This window comes from Tursiops truncatus, chromosome 15, assembly GCF_011762595.2.
Source record: "Tursiops truncatus isolate mTurTru1 chromosome 15, mTurTru1.mat.Y, whole genome shotgun sequence".
In the NCBI taxonomy this organism is placed as follows: Eukaryota; Metazoa; Chordata; class Mammalia; order Artiodactyla; family Delphinidae; genus Tursiops; species Tursiops truncatus.
The window spans coordinates 55,068,066-55,085,482 of record NC_047048.1 but is presented as its reverse complement, the minus strand read 5'-3'; the positions used below and the strand labels follow the sequence as shown (position 1 = coordinate 55,085,482).

General features: G+C 41.6%; 1 protein-coding gene across 1 annotated transcript in view; it reads left to right on the top strand.

Moving 5' to 3' along the window:
* Nucleotides 1-420: 420 nt before the first annotated feature.
* CDS2 (CDP-diacylglycerol synthase 2) overlaps nt 421-17,417 on the top strand; it is a 63,481-nt gene continuing 46,484 nt past the window's right edge. Inside the window, exon 1 of the mRNA XM_019941467.3 lies at nt 421-715. Coding sequence (XP_019797026.1) covers nt 659-715 — 57 coding nt within the window. The 5' untranslated portion in view covers nt 421-658. The remainder of the gene's footprint in view (nt 716-17,417) is intronic.

Below are 17,417 nucleotides of genomic sequence, written 5' to 3'. Positions count from 1 at the left end.
TTTACACAGGTGCGTTCCCCAGGCCTTTCCGCTCAGGGCCTAACAAGCGTCTACTTATCAGTGAGAGGGAAGAGCCCTGGCTATTGAACACAAAAAGCCGAAGGCAGCAAGCACTAGGCCGGCTGGAGGCTCGGGGCTGCAGCCCATGGCCCCCAGCAACCTGTTATCTCTAAGACCACGGGCTCCAGTTCCCGAGCTCCCATCGAGTAGTCCCCCTCAGAAAAGCACGCCTTTTCCAGCCCTCTTAGGCTGCTATCCAATGCACGCCTCTCCGATCCTCTCCGCTTGCCCCGCCCCCGCCCCCGCCCCCGCCCCGCCTCCCTGACGGATTCGCGCCATTGGTGTAGTTCCGGGGCTGTGATGGCAGCGGTGCGCGTGCGCGCTTGTTCGGGGCCCTCCCGAGAAAAGGAGTTGGTGGGGCTGGGCTGGAGGAGGTTGGTCGCGCTCTGCCCGGGTGAAAGGGCGGTGGCTGCACCGGGCGGGGCCAAGTTTCAGGGCTGGCGGCCGGGCTGCGGTGGCGTCGGGAGCCGCTGCGAAGCTGCGCGCTGCTTAGGCGACGGGGGGCTGGCCGAGCAGAGTCCGCGCGCGCCCGCGCTGAGCTGCCGGCCTCGGCGGCTGCGCCACTCGGCCGCAGCGACGAAGCGCTGGTGTTTCCAGCATGACGGAGCTAAGGCAGAGGATGGCCCGCGAGCCGGACGCACCGCCCGAGGAAAAGGTAGCGGCAGCATCGGTTGGGCGCGGCCGGGGCAGCGGAGTCCCCCGGAGGTCCGTGCGGGGCGCGCGCAGAGGGGTCGTCTTGCCATCTTCTGCGCGGCCGTCGGCGGCCCCGGGCCTGGTCTGCGGGAAGGGTCCTCGGGTGCTGGGCCCCGCGGAGCTCGCGGCAGGGTTCAGGAGGTCGGGGTCCCGGGGACATGGCTCTGGGGTCCAGTTGAGGGTGGTATCTCCGGGGCCCAGGAAGGAGAGCGCGGGGGTTGCGCACGTCCGCAGCCCTCGCAGGGCTGGTTGCGGGGTCCTACGCCAATCCACTTCCCCGAGGCCTTCCTGGGTGTGAAGACGTCGAGACCCCGGAAAGACTCCTCAGAGCGTGACTTAGCCTCTCTGAACTTCTTTAAAATGTTATTTGGGGGCTGGAGGTGTAACAAGACAAGGCCATGTGATTTGCCTGTTAGGAGATTTAAACTCCTTCTCGAAAGTTAAATCTGTTGGCTTTAAGCAGAGAAGTCTCTTAATTCATGTAGTCAGCAGGTGTTGGAAGGTATATTCCCCAAAGATGGGCTTGTTTACTGCTTCAGATGTGGGCGTTGATGGGGTAGAGGAGGAGGGTAGAACAGAGGCCATCTTGGCAGGGACGTAGCTGGTTGGGGTTGAGATATGAGGGCAGCAGACTTAATTGGTTGAAGTGAAAGGTTGTGTAAGGGAGTTGAGGAAGGTGAGGAGTCATTATGTTACTGTGGACGTTGAATGACAGCATAAACTTAGTGGTAGTATTTCGAGCCTGGAGTTAGTGGTCAGGAGCAGTGTTATTTGGTAAATTGATCTGACAGTGATGTGTAGACTGGACTGAGGGAGCATGGACCAGAATGAAACAGATTGGCTGACTCGCGGGTTGCCAACAGGTGACCTGCAGTTGTTTTCTTTGGTCCCTGTGTTGCTTTAAAAACCAGAATATTTCTCCCAACAGTCTGAATTTATTGCCTATTTTGGATCATTGGAAGATCTGCCATCACATTCCCACCTGATTAACGTTTGGCTGGAACTGAGGAACAGCTGTTCCCACCAATCCCTGTTGCTCTACACCAGGTCCACAGCACCCATTTATGTAGCTTTCCATTTTTGGTAACTGGAGGAAAGGAACATTAGGGAGATATCAGGAAGTAGGAAGGCACAAGATTAGGTGTCAGGGTGTCAACAGCAGTTATACTGGAAGGAATGTTTTGGGTATGGGATGTAATGGGATTTTAAACAATATTTTTGGTTATGACAGTGGATCACCCAAGGAGAACTCTCCATACTGATGTTTACAATATGTTTTGGAGAAAATTTAGGGCTTGGGTGCAAGTTTAGGAGTCGCTTACAGAGACAAGGTACTTTGAAGTTTCTACTCTTCTCATTAAATACCCTAGCTGGGCCTGGGGGAGTTTACAGATACTTGGAGGCTGTGTAGCCCTGTTTAAGGGTGAGAAATCAGACTTGATGTTAATGGGACTTTGTTGTTTTAGAAGGTGTGAGAAGAGGTAGAAAAAAAGAAGGCATTATACCTAATGGGCTGTACTTTTGAAAAGCTATTTGTAATAATTAGACTTACTCAGTGGTAAAAACAAGCAAAGCCACATACCCAAAAACCATGAGATTATGAGGTGAAACAGTTTCTACCCTCCCCACCTAACTACTTGGATCCATCTCCCAGACAAAAGTGCCAGTTGATTCTTTTTTTTTTTTTTACTTCTTTATTAGAGTATAATTGCTTTACAATGGTGTGTTAGTTTCTGCTTTATAACAAAGTGAATCAGTTATACATATACATATGTTCCCATATCTCTTCCCTCTTGCGTCTCCCTCCCTCCCACCCTCCCTATCCCACCCCTCCAGGCGGTCACAAAGCACCAAGTTGATCTCCCTGTGCTACGCGGCTGCTTCCCACTAGCTATCTACCTTACATTTGGTAGTGTATATATATCCATGCCTCTCTTTCGCTTTGTCACAGCTTACCCTTCCCCCTCCCCATATCCTCAAGTCCATTCTCTAGTAGGTCTGTGTCTTTATTCCTGTCTTACCCCTAGGTTCTTCATGACATTTTTTCCCCTTAAATTCCATATATATGTGTTAGCATACGGTATTTGTCTTTCTCTTTCTGACTTACTTCACTCTGCATGACAGACTCTAGGTCTATCCACCTCATTACAAATAGCTCAATTCCGTTTCTTTTTATGGCTGAGTAATATTCCATTGTATATATGTGCCACATCTTCTTTATCCGTTCATCTGATGATGGGCACTTAGGTTGTTTCCATCTTTGGGCTATTGTAAATAGAGCTGCAATGAACATTTTGGTACATGATTCTTTTTGAATTATGGTTTTCTCAGGGTATATGCCCAGTAGTGGGATTGCTGGGTTGTATGGTGGTTCTATTTGTAGGTTTTTAAGGAACCTCCATACTGTTCTCCATAGTGGCTGTACCAATTCACATTCCCACCAGCAGTGCAAGAGTGTTCCCTTTTCTGCACACTCTCTCCAGCATTTATTGTTTCTAGATTTTTTGATGATGGCCATTCTGACTGCTGTGAGATGATATCTCATTGTAGTTTTGATTTGCATTTCTCTAATGACTAATGATGTTGAGCATTCTTTCATGTGTTTGTTGGCAGTCTGTATATCTTCTTTGGAGAAATGTCTATTTAGGTCTTCTGGCCATTTTTGGATTGGGTTGTTTGTTTTTTTGTTATTGAGCTGCATGAGCTGCTTATAAATTTAGGAGATTAATCCTTTGTCAGTTGCTTCATTCGCAAATATTTTCTCCCATTCTGAGGGTTGTCTTTTGGTCTTGTTTATGGTCTCCTTTGCTGTGCAAAAGCTTTGAAGTTTCATTAGGTCCCATTTGTTTATTTTTGGTTTTATTTCTATTTCTCTGGGAGGTGGGTCAAAAAGGATCTTGCTGTGATTTATGTCATAGAGTGTCCTGCCTATGTTTTCCTCTAAGAGTTTGATAGTTTCTGGCCTTACATTTAGGTCTTTAATCCATTTTGAGCTTATTTTTGTGTATGGTGTTAGGGAGTGATCTAATCTCATACTTTTACATGACCTATCCAGTTTTCCCAGCACCACTTATTGAAGAGGCTGTACATTCCTGCCTCCTTTATAAAAGATAAGGTGACCATATGTGCATGGGTTTATCTCTGGGCTTTCTATCCTGTTCCATTGATCTATCTTTCTGTTTTTGTGCCAGTACCATACTGTCTTGATTACTGTAGCTTTGTAGTATAGTCTGAAGTCAGGGAGCCTGATTCCTCCAGATCCTTTTTTCGTTCTCAAGATTGCTTTGGTTATTCGGGGTCTTTTGTGTTTCCATACAAATTGTGAAATTTTTTGTTGTAGTTCTCTGAAAAATGCCATTGGTAGTTTGATAGGGATTGCATTGAATCTGTAGATTGCTTTGGGTAGTAGAGTCATTTTCACAATGTTGATTCTTCCAATCCAAGAACATGGTATATCTCTCCATCTATTTGTATCATCTTTAATTTCTTTCATCAGTGTCTTATAATTTTCTGCATACAGGTCTTTTGACTCCTTAGGTAGGTTTATTCCTAGATATTTTATTCTTTTTGTTGCAATGGTAAATGGGAGTGTTTTCCTGATTTCACTTTCAGATTTTTCATCATTAGTGTATAGGAATGCCAGAGATTTCTGTGCATTAATTTTGTATCCTGCTACTTTACCAAATTCATTGATTAGCTCTAGTAGTTTTCTGGTAGCATCTTAAGGATTCTCTATGTATAGTATCATGTCATCTGCAAAGAGTGACAGCTTTACTTCTTCTTTTCCGATTTGGATTCCTTTTATTTCCTTTTCTTCTGTGATTGCTGTGGCTAAAACTTCCAAAACTATGTTGAATAAGAGTGGTGAGACTGGGCAACCTTGTCTTCTTCCTGATCTTAGTGGAAATGCTTTTAGTTTTTCACCATTGAGGATGATGTTGGCTGTGGGTTTGTCGTATATGGCCTTTATTATGTTGAGGAAAGTTCCCTCTATGCCTACTTTCTGCAGGGCTTTTCTCATAAATGGGTGTTGAATTTTGTCGAAAGCTTTCTCTGCATCTGTTGAGGTGATCATATGGTTTTTCTCCTTCAATTTGTTAATATGGTGTATCACATTAATTGTTTTCCGTATATTGAAGAATGCTTGCATTCCTGGAATAAACCCCACTTGATCATGGTGTATGATCCTTTTAATGTGCTGTTGGATTCTGTTTGCTAGTATTTTGTTGAGGATTTTTGCATCTATGTTCATCAGTGATATAGGCCTGTAGTTTTCTTTCTTTGTGACATCCTTGTCTGGTTTTGGTATCAAGGTGATGGTGGCCTCGTAGAATGAGTTTGGGAGTGTTCCTCCCTCTGCTGTATTTTGGAAGAGTGTGAGAAGGATAGGTGTTAGCTCTTCTCTAAATGTTTGATAGAATTTGCCTGTGTAGCTATCTGGTCTTGGGTGGTTGATTCTTAAGTACTTTCCCATCCGTTGTTGTAGGTAGGGAGGATATGAGGAACTATCCAGCTAAAGTTACCTTAATTTTTTACAACTGCACTTAAACTGCTTCTATGATGACAGAATGCCTGGGGCTTAGAGGTTCACTAAGTGCTTGTTGCTCTGCTCCACAAACACAGCACCTACTTGCCTTCTGTTAAAAGCCTAATGTAGTCCATTAGCCCAGAACAAGACAGTTGCTCCATTGCTCAATATTTCTGATTATCATGCATGGGATTTCAAACTTCCATGATTCTGGCTTTGCTGATATTCTTAGGTTAAAATTTAAGAAAATTAGAAATAATAAAACAAGGATATCTTTTTAGGGAAATAAATGGTGAAATGGGAACTTTCTTATTTTATAGTAGAAGAATTCAGAAAACAGTATTAGGTCAATTCATTAAAAGAACTGGAACAAATTTGAAAGATTTAAAAAAATGTTTCAGTTGCTTAACTGTTGTGGCAAAGTGTCTTACAAATAAGCAGACAAAATAATCTGGGGAATGTGTTTATTATAAAAGTCAGAAGGTATTTTGTTACATTTAGCATCCTAGAATGGAATTGTCAAAGCCAGTTGCTAATAAAGGAAACGTTTTCCTCTGGGAACCGTGCTTATAATTTTAAATTCCAAAAGCACAGTGTTGTTGCCAAACTAAGAAACTTGGAATTTAAGCTTTGGAAGTGGTCTTCCTGCCGCCGATCCATGTTTTTCCAGTGGTGCTTAGGAAAGACAAGAATGAAATGTGGGCCAAAAGATTGCCATCATAAAATTTATGATTGGGTTGGCATTTCAGGAGACTTTGAATGCATCTAGGAAACTTTCGAAATGACTCTCCTAACTAATTTCACAGTACAAATAATCACCCTTTAAGCTGTTTGAAAAAAATGTGCATCACTATTTCTGATTTGTGCACTCTGCTGTCTTTCCTGGGATCCACACAGGTGAAGTGTATTGAATTCGTTAGTTTTGCAGAGAGCTTGCTGAGTAATTCTGCTGCACACAGCTTCTTAACCTGCTCCCTGTGCTGTGACAGCCTTCCCAGCCTTCCTGACTGGTGCTAGAGGCTGCTGGGGGTGACAGAGCACAGCCTTTCACTTACAGACTGCCTCTGGTTTGGAAAAGAGACTCCTGACTGTTAATTTTGCCAGGCTCTCCTTGGAAGAATACTGATTTGTTCCTGGGGTTGGGCTGAGTTCCTGCCTTCCACGCCTTGCCACGCAGTGGTTGCTTGGTTGGGGCAGTGATGTGGTGCCAACCAGGGCAGACCTGGTCCCCATTAGGCAGCTTGCCCTGCCAGTCCATGATCTTTGTTCTTGTGCTGTTTGCCTCATCAGTGGGGATGGCATAGGGCCCACTCAGTTGAGTGACCTTTTAAAGAAAGTTAAACTTTATGTTATCTTGACTAGACAGTGCGTGCGTGGTTCAGAATTTGAAAGGTGCAGAGCGTACACTGTGAACGTCTCCTTGATGCCTCCCTGGTTCTCCTCCCCAGCAGCAGCACACCCCTGCCAGGGTGCTCACAAGCATCTGCTGCTGGTGTGAAAGGACCTGAACTGTCCTTTGGATTTGTTGCCCTTTGGCAGCAGCTCTTTTATATTAGAGTCACCACAGGGCCAGCCTGGGGCTTCTCTGTGAAGACTTTGCTGCGTTTTTGAAAGAGCTCTTGAGACCTGGGATTTACTGGCAACATTCTCTGAGATTTTGAGAGGATATCTCTCAAAATGAGATTGCGTGAGATTTTGAGAGGATATCTCTCACTGACCTGGATCCCTCAGTGGACGACTCTCAGAGCCTTGTCCCCACAGTCTGTGTCCTGCTAGTCCTGTGGTTTCGGTGATCTGCAGGAAATTCCTAGGTATACGTCCCTCAGTCAACGCAAACTTAGTTTGTCTCAAATTTGACTTTTCTCGTTTTAGACGTTGACCTTCCTCCTCCCGTCTGCTCTGCTCCAGCTTGAAATCCGTTGGTCCCTGTGTCTCTGCTCCCTCATCCAGTCCAGGTCACAGGTTCTCATCAGATAACACCTGGATTCCTTATCTGTTGCTTTGGCGTATTTCAGATAGTTCAGGACTTGATGCCTGAACTGTTATAAATCCTTCTAATTGAGCTCCCTCCCTTCAGGATTTGTTCTCAGCCCCTTCTAGTCCACCTGACCTTTCTTTGTACAATTCTGAAACTTCCCTATGAGTTACAGAAGGGAAAAAAATTTTTAGCCCCTGTTTCAGATCTCTTAAATTTGGTCCTTTATGGCCTTGTTTCTTAACCAGCCCCTTTTCCTGCTTGGAGCCTCTGTGACTTGGATCTTGGCTCTTGCTATTTCCAACCGTAGGAAATGTGCTCATTTTCTGTCACCCCTCTTTCCACCTCTACCTATTTAAGTCCTATTTTCTCAAAGTCCATTTTAGATCTTCCCCATTTCAATACTTCATCAGGCATGTATGTATTGTAGAAATCACAGGAATGTGTGCAAATGAGAATGAAATCCACCTACAATCCCATCATTCAGAGAAACAACCATTGTTCAAATGCATATCCCTCCTGTGCAGATAGCTACGTGGCTGTAATGCTACCATGCATGGTCTGATAGCTTGCCTTTTTTTCTTTATTAATTGAAATATAGTTGATTTACAATGTTCTGTTAGTTTCAGGTATACAGCAAAGTGATTCATAAATCTATACTGTTTTTTTTAAAATTAATTTTTATTATTTGGGTGCGTTGGGTCTTTGTTGCTGCATGTGGGCTTTCTCTAGTTGTGATGAGCGGGGGCTACTCTTTGTTGCGGTGCGTGGGCTTCCAATTGCGGTGGCTTCTTGTTGCGGAGCATGGGCTCTAGGTACACGGGCTTCAGTAGCTGTAGCGCACAGGCTCAGTAGTTGTGGTTTGTGGGCTCTAGAGTGCAGGCTCAGTAGTTGTGGCACACGGGCTTAGTTGCTCCGCGGCATGTGGGATCTTCCCGGACCAGGGCTCGAACCCGTGTCACCTGCATTGGCAGGCGGATTCTTAGCCACTGCGCCACCAGGGAAGTCCCTATGAATTTTTTACATTCCTTTCCATTATAGGTTATTAGAAAATGTGAAATAGAGTTCCCTGTGCTATACAGTAGGTCCTTGTTGTTTATTTTATATATGGTAGTGTGTATCTGTTAATCCCAAACTCCTAATTTATCCCTCCTCTCCTCCCTTCCCCTTTGGTAACCATAAGTTTGTTTTCTGTATCTGTGAGTCAGTTTCTGCTTTGTAAATAAGTTCATTAATATTATTTATATTATTTTTTTAGATTCCACATATAAGTGATATATGATATTTGTCTTTCTTTTTCTGACTTATTTCACTTAGTATGATAATCTCTCGGTCCATCCACGTTGCTGAAAATGGCATTATTTCATTCTTTTTTATGGCTGATTAATATTCCATTGTATATACGTAACACATCTTCTTTATCCATTCATCTGCCAACGGACATTTAGGTTGCTTCCACGTCTTGGCTATTGTAAAGCTGCAGTGAACATTGGGGTGCATGCATCTTTTTGAGTTAGAGTTTTTGTCTTTTCCAGATAAAGCCCAGGAGTGGGATTGCTGGATAATATGGTAACTCTGTTTTTAGTTTTTTAAGGAACCTCTATACTGTTCTCCATAGTGGCTGCACCAGTTTACATTCCCACCAACAGTGTAGGAAGGTTCCCTTTTCTCCATACCCTCTCCAGCATTTATTATTTTTAGACTTTTTGATGATCACCATTCTGAATGGTGTGAGGTGATACCTCATTGTAGTTTTGATTTGCATTTCTCTAATAATTAGCAATGTTGAGCATCTTTTCATGTGCCTGTTGGCCATCTGTATGTGTTTTTTGGAGAAATGTCTATTTAGGTCTTCTGCCCATTTTTTGATTGGGTTTTTTTTTGATATTGAGCTGTTTGTATATTTTGGAAATGAAGCCCTTGTCAGTTGCATGGTTTGCAAATATTTGCAAATATTTTCTCTCATTCTGTAGGTTGTTTTTTCATTTTGTTTATGGGTTCCTTTGCTGTGCAAAAGCTTATACCTTTGACTAAGTTCCATTTCTTTATTTTTGCATTTATTTCTTGCCTTGAGAGACTGATCGAAGAAAGTATTGCTGGGATTTATGTCAGAATTTTTGCCTTTGGTCTCTATCAAATTACCCATGACATTTTTTTTTTGAATTTTATTTTATTTATTTATTTTACAGCAGGTTCTTATTATCTATTTTATTTTTTATTTTTTATTATTTTGCGGTACACGGGCCTCCTCTCACTGTTGTGGCCTCTCCCGTTGCAGAGCACAGGCTCCAGACGCACAGGCTCAGTGTCCATGGCTCATGGGCCTAGCGGCTCCGCGGCACGTGGAATCTTCCCAGACCGGGGCACGAACCCGTGTCTCCTGCATCGGCAGGCGGACTCTCAACCACTGCGCCACCAGGGAAGCCCTAGTTATCTATTTTATACATATTAGTGTATACATGTCAATCAAAGTCATCACACCACCCCCACACACACCCCCCCCGGCACTTCCCCCCTTGGTGTCCATACGTTTGTTCTCTACATCTGTGTCTCTATTCCTGCCCTGCAAACCGGTTCGTTCATCTGTACCATTTTTCAAGGTTCCACGTATATGCATTAATATACGATATTTGTTTTTCTCTTTCTGACTTACTTTGTATGACAGTCTCTAGATCCATCCACATCTCTACAAATGACCCAGTTTCGTTCCTTTTTATGGCTGAGTAATATTCCATTGTATATACGTACCACATCTTTATCCATTTGTCTGTCGATGGTATTGCTTCCATGACCTGGCTATTGTAAATACTGCTGCAGTGAACATTGGGGTGCATGTGTCTTTTTGAATTATGGTGTTCTCTGGGTATATGCCCAGTAGTGGGATTGCTGGGTCATATGGTAATTCTATTTTTAGTTTTTTAAGGAACCTCCATACTGTTCTCCATAGTAGTGACTGTATCAATTTACTTTCCCACCAACAGTGCAGGAGGATTCCCTTTTCTCCACACTCTCTCCAGCATTTGTTGTTTGTAGATTTTCTGATGATGCCCATTCTAATTGCTGTCAAGTGATACCTCATTGTAGTTTTGATTTGCATTTCTCTAATAATTAGTGACGTTGAGCAGCTTTTCATGTGCTTCTTGGCCATCTGTATGTCTTCTTTGGAGAAATGTGTATTTAGGTCTTCTGCCCATTTTTTGATTGGGTTGTTTATTTAATATTGAGCTGTATGAGCTGTTTATATATTTTGGAGATTAATCCTTTGTCCGTTGATTCATTTGCAAATATTTTCTCCCATTCTGAGGGTTGTATTTTAATCTTGTTTGTAGTTTCCTTTGCTTTGCAAAAGCTTTTAAGTTTCATTAGGTCCCATTTGTTTATTTTTGTTTTTATTTCCATCACTCTAGGAAGTGGATCAAAAAAGATCTTGCTGTGATTTATGTCAAAGAGTGTTCTTCCTATGTTTTCATGCAAGAGTTTTATAGTGTCCAGTTTTACATTTAGGTCTTTAAACCATTTTGAGTTTATTTTTGTGTATGGTGTTAGGGAGTGTTCTAATTTCATTCTTTTACATGTAGTTGTCCAGTTTTCCCAGCACCACTTATTGAAGAAACTGTCTTTTCTCTGTTGTATATCCTTGCCTCTTTTGTCATAGATTAGTTGACCATAGGTGCGTGGGTTTATCTCTGGGCTTTCTGTCCTGTTCTGTTGATCTATATTTCTGTTTTTGTGCCAGTACCATATTGTCTTGATTACTGTAGCTTTGTAGTATAGTTTGAAGTCAGGGAGTCTGATTCCTCCAACTCCGTATTTTTTTCCTCAAGACCACTTTGACTATTTGGGGTCTTTTGTGTCTCCATACAACTTTTAAGATTTTTTGTTCTACTTCTGTAAAAAAACAAAAATGCCACTGGTAATTTGATAGGGATTGCATTGAATCTGTAGGTTGCTTTGTGTAGTATAGTCATTTTCACCATATTGATTCTTCCAGTCCAAGAACATGGTATGTCTGTCCATAGGTTTGTGTCATCTTTGATTTCTTTCATCAGTGTCTTACAGTTTTCTGAGTACAGGTCTTTTAACTCCTTAGGTAGTTTTTTTTCCTAGGTATTTTATTCTTTTTGTTGAAATGGTGAATGGGATTGTTTCCTTAATTTCTCTTTCTGATCATTCGTTGTTAGTGTATAGGAATGCAAGAGATTTCTGTGCATTAATTTTGTATCCTGCAACTTTACCAAATTCATTGATTAGCTCTAGTAGTCTTCTGGTAGCATCTTTAGGATTCCCTATGTATAGTATCATGTCATCTGCAAACAGTGACAGCTTTACTTCTTCTTTTCCAATTTGTATTCCTTTTATTTCTTTTTCTTCTCTGATTGCTGTGGCTAGGACTTCCAAAATTATGTTGAATAATAGTGGTGAGAGTGGACATCTTTGTCTTGTTTCTGATCTGAGCGGAAATGCTTTCAGTTTTTCACTGTTGAGAATGAGGTTTGCTGTGGGTTTGTCATATATGGTCTATGTTGAGGTAGGTTCCCTCTGTGCCCACTTTCTGGTGAGTTTTTATCATAAATAGGTGTTGAATTTTGTCAAAAGCTTTTTCTGCATGTATTGAGATGACCATATCCTTTTTATTCATTTCGTTAATATGGTGTATCACATTGATTTATTTGCATATATTGAAGAATCCTTGTATCCCTGGGATAAATCCCACTTGATCATGAAGTATGATCCTTTTAATGTGTTGTTGGATTCTGTTTGCTAGTATTAGGTTGAGGATTTTTCATCTGTATTCATCAGTGATATTGGTCTGTAATTTCCTTTTTCTGTAGTGTATTTGTCTGATTTTGGTATCAGGGTGATGGTGGCCTCATAGAATGAGTTTGGGAGTGTTCCTCCCTCTGCAATTTTTTGAAGAGTTTGAGAAGGATGGGTGTTAGCTCTTCTCTGAATGTGTGATAGAATTCACCTGTGAAGCCATCTGGTCCTGGACTTTTGTTTGTTGGAAGATTTTTAATCACAGTTTCAATTTCATTACTTGTGATTGGTCTGTTCACGTTTTCTATTTCTTCCTGGTTCAGTCTTGGCAGGTTATACCTTTCTAAGAATCTGTCCATTTCTTCCAGGTTGTCCATTTAATTGGCATAGAGTTTCTTGTAGTCGTCTCTTAGGATGCTTTGTATTTCTGCGGTGTCTGTCGTAACTTCTCCTTTTTCATTTCTAATTTTATTGATTTGAGTCCTCTCCCTCTTTTTCTTGATGAGTTTGGCTAAAGGTTTATCAATTTTATCTACTCAGAGAACCAGTTTTTAGTTTTATTGATCTTTCCTGTTGTGTTCTCTGTTTCTATTTCATTTATTTCTGCTTTGATCTTTATGATTTCTTTCCTTCTACTAACATTGGGTTTTTTTTTGTTTTTCTTTCCCTAGTTACTTTAGGTGTAAGCTTAGATTGTTTATTTGAGATTTTTCTTGTTTCTTGAGGTAGGCTATAAACTTTTGCTATAAACTTCCTTCTTAGAACTGTTTTTGCTGCATCCCATAGGTTATGGATCGTCATGTTTTCATTGTAATTTGTCTCTAGGTATTTTTTGATTTGCTCTTTGATTTCTTCGGTGATTTCTTGGTTATTTAGTAACGTATTGTTTAGCCTCCATATGTTTGTGTTTTTTATGTTTTTTTCCCTGTAACTGATTTCTAATCTCATAGTGTTGTGGTTGGAAAAGATGCTCGTTACGATTTCAGTTTTCTTAAATGTACCGAGGCTTGATTTGTGACCCTAGATGTGATCTATCCTGCAGAAAGTTCTGTGTGCACTTGAGAAGAAAGTGTAATCTGCTGTTTTTGGATGGAATGTCTTAGAAATATCAAATAAATTTATCTGGTCTATTGTGTAATTAATTTTATTTATTTTTATTTAATTTTATTTATTTTTGGCTGCATTGGGTCTTTGTTGCTGCGCGCGAGCTTTTTCTAGTTGTGGCGAGGGGGGCTACTCTTCGTTGTGGTGCGTGGGCTTCTCATTGAGGTGGCTTCTCTTGTTGCAGAGCATGGGCTCTAGATGCACGGGCTTCAGTAGTTGTGGCATGTGGCTCAGTAGTTGTGGCTCTCAGGCTCTAGAGCACAGGCTCAGTATTTGTGGCACACGAGCTTAGTTGCTCCGTGGCATGTGGGATCTTCCTGGACCAGGCCTCCAACCCGTGTTCCCTGCATTGGCAGGTGGATTCTTAACCACTGCACCACCAGGGAAGCCCTATTGTGTTATTTAAAGCTTGTGTTTACTTATTATTTTTCTGTCTGTATGACTTGTCCATTGGTGTAAGTGAGGTGTAAAGTCCCCCACTACTACTGTGTTACTGTTGATTTCCTCTTTTATAGCTGTTAGCAGTTGTCTTATTTATTGAGGTGCTTCTATGTTGGGTGCATATATATTTATAATTGTTATATTTTTTTTCTTGGATTGATCCCTTGATCATTATGTAGTGTGCTTCCTTGTCTCTTATAACATTCTTTATTTTAAAGTCTATTTTATCTCATATGAGTATTGCTACTCTTGCTTCCTTTTAATTTCCATTTGCATGGAATATCTTCTTCCATTCCCTCACTTTCAGTATGTATGTGTCGCTAAGGTCTGAAGTGGGTCTGTTGTAGACAGCATATAGATGGGTCTTGTTTTTGTATTCATTCATCAATCCTGTGTCTTTTGGTTGGAGCATTTAATCCATTCACGTTAAAGGTAATTATCGATATGTATTTTCCTCTGACCATTTTCTTAATTGTTTTGAGTTTGTTTTTGTAGGTCCTTTTCTTCTCTTGTGTTTCCCACTTAGAGAAGTTCCTTTAGCATTTGTTGTAGAGCTGGTTTGGTGGTGCTGAATTTTCTTAGCTTTTGCTTCTCTGTAAAGCTTTTGATTTCTCCATCGAATCTGAATGAGATCCTTGCTGGGTAGAGTAATCTTGGTTGTAGGTTCTTCCCTTTCATCACTTGAAGTATATCATGCCACTCCCTTCTGGCTTGTAGTTTCTGCTGAGAAATCAGCTGTTAACTTAACTTTATGGGAGTTCCCTTGTATGTTATTTGTCGTTTTTCCCTTGCTGCTTTTAATAATTTTTCTTTGTCTTTAATTTTTGCCGGTTTGATTACTATGTGTTTTGGAGTGTTTCTCCTTGGGTTTATCCTGTATGGGACTCGCTGAGCTTCCTGGACTTGGGTGGCTGTTTTCTTTCCCATGTTAGGGAAGTTTTCGACTATAATCTCTTCAGATATTTTCTCTGGTCCTTTCTCTCTCTCTTCTCCTTCTGGGACCCCTATAATGCAAATGTTGTTGCGTTTAATGTTGTCCCAGTGGTCTCTTAGGCTGTCTTCATGTCTTTTCATTCTTTTTTCTTTATTCTGTTCTGCAGCAGTGAATTCCACCATTCTGTCTTCCAGGTCACTTATCCATTCTTCTGCCTCAGTTATTCTGCTATTGATTCCTTCTAGTGTAGTTTTCAGTTATTGTATTGTTCATCTCTGTTTGTTTGTTCTTTAATTCTTCTAGGTCTTTATTAAACATTTCTTGCATCTTCTTGATCTTTGCCTCCATTCTTTTTCTGGGGTCCTGGATCATCTTCACTATCATTATTCTGAATTCTTTTTCTGGAAGGTTGCCTATCTCTACTTCATTTAGTGTTTTTTCTGGGGTTTTATCTTGTTCCTTCATTTGGTACATAGCCCTCTGCCTTTTCATCTTGTCTGTCTTTCTGTGAATGTGGTTTTTGTTCCACAGGCTGCAGGATTGTAGTTCTTCTTGCTTCTGCTGTCTCTGTGTTTGTTCTTTAATTCTTCTAGGTCTTTGTTAAACATTTCTTGCATCTTCTTGATCTTTGCCTCCATTCTTTTCCCAAGGTCCTGGATCATCTTCACTGTCATTATTCCGAATTCTTTTTCTGGAAGGTTGCCTATTTCCACTTCATTTAGTTGTTTTTCTGGGGGTTTATCTTGTTCCTTCATCTGGTACAAAGTCTTCTGCATTTTCATTTTGTCTGTCTTTCTGTGAATATGGTTTTCCTTCCACAGGCTGCAGAATTGTAGTTCTTCTTGATTCTGTTGTCTGCTCTCTGGTGGATGAGGCTAACTAAGAGGCTGTGCAGGCTTCCTGATGGGAGGGACTGGTGGTGAGTAGAGCTGGGTGTTGCTCTGGTTCCCAGAGCTCAGTAAAACTTCAATCTGCTTGTCTGCTGATGGTTGTTTGGCCTGAGGTGACCCAACACTGGAGCCTACTTGGCTCTTTGGTGGGATTACTGGGAGGGCTCATGTGAAGGAGTACTTCCCAGAACTTCTCCTTCCAGTGTCCTTGTCCCCATGGTGAGCCACAGCCACCCCCTGCCTCTGCAGGAGACACTCCAATACTAGCAGGTGGGTCTGGTTCTGTCTGCTGTGGGGTCACTGCTCCTTCTCTTGGGTCCCAGTGCGCACACTACTTTGTGTGTGCCTTCCAAGAGTGGAGTCTCTGTTTACCCCAGTCCTCTCGAAGTCCTGCAGTCAAATCCCACTAGCTTTCAAAGTCTGATTCTCTAGGAATTCCTCCTCCCATTGCTGGACTCCCAGGTTGGGTAGCCTGATGTGAGACTCAGAACCTTCACTCCAGTGGGTGGTCTTTTGTGGTGTAAGTGTTTTCCAGTTTGTGAGTCAGCCACCCAGCAGTTATAGGATTTGATTTTATTGTGATTGCATCCCTCCTACCATCTCATTGTGGCTTCTCCTTCGTCTTTGGATGTGGGGTATCTTTTTTGGTGAGTTCCAGTGTCTTCTTGTCTTTGATTGTTCAGCAGTTAGTTGTGATTCCGGTGCTCTCTCAAGAGGGAGTGATCCCATGACGTTTTTACGGAACTAGAACAGAATAATCCTAAAATTCGTATGGAACCGTACAGGACCCAGAATTGCCAAAGCAATCCTGGAGAAAAAGAACAAAGTTGGAGGCATAACCCTCCCAGACTTCAGACAATACTATAAAGCTACTGTAACCAAAACAGTGTGGTATTGGCACAAAAACAGATATATAGATCAATGGAACAGAATAGAGAGCCCAGAAATAAACCCACGCACCTACAGTCAATTAATCTTCAACAAAAGAGGCAAGTATATACAATGGAGAAAAGACAGTCTCTTCAAGTAGTGTTGGGAAACCTGGACAGCTATATGTAAATCAGTGAAATTAGAACACTCCCTCACACCATACACACGAATAAACTCAAAATTGCTTAAAGACTTAAATATAGGGACTTCCCTGGTGGTGCAGTGGTTAGGAATCTGCCTGCCAATGCAGGGGACGTGGGTTTGAGCCCTGGTCTGGGAAGATCCCACATGCTGTGGAGCACCTAAGCCCATGAGCCACAAGTACTGAGCCTGCATGCCACAACTACTGAAGCCCGTGTGCCTAGATCCCATGCTCCCCAACAAAAGAAGCCATTACAATGAGAAGCCTGTGCACTGCAATGAAGAGTAGTCCCCACTTGCTGCAACTAGAGAAAGTTTGCACACAGCAACGAAGACCCAACGCAGCCAAAAAAAAAAAAAAAAAAAATTAAAAATCTGTTGGGGGAAAAAAGACTTAAATATAAGATATGACATCATAGAGCTCGTAGATGATAGCTTGCCTTTTTATGCTGTCAGGAACTTTTTCCCACATCGTTAAGGTTCATAAAGGTTCTTTTCAAACAGTATTTCAAACTTTTTTTTTTAATTATGAAAGGCATAGGTGAAAACAAAAGATAATCATTGTAAAAGCACAAAAAAGAAATCACTGTAATCCTGCCACTCAGAGATAACCACTGTTAATATTTATTTTTATACACACTGCGCATTCCTGCACTATGTGTACTATTGTAACTCACTTTTAACAGAAGAATATGCCCTAAATATAGTTCAGGTCTTTAAACATTTTGACCTGCTATCATTTTTAGTGGTTTTGTGTCATTTTGCTGAGGCTGTACCTTAACTTATTGAACCAATCAGGCGTTTAAGTTGTTTTAAGTTTTTTGCTGTTTTAAGCAAGGTGTAGCAACTACCCTCGATTTAACACACACACACACACACACACACACACACACCTTTCTGCACATGCATATTCTTAGATAAGTTCTATGTTTAGAACTACCAACTCAAAAAGGATGTACATTA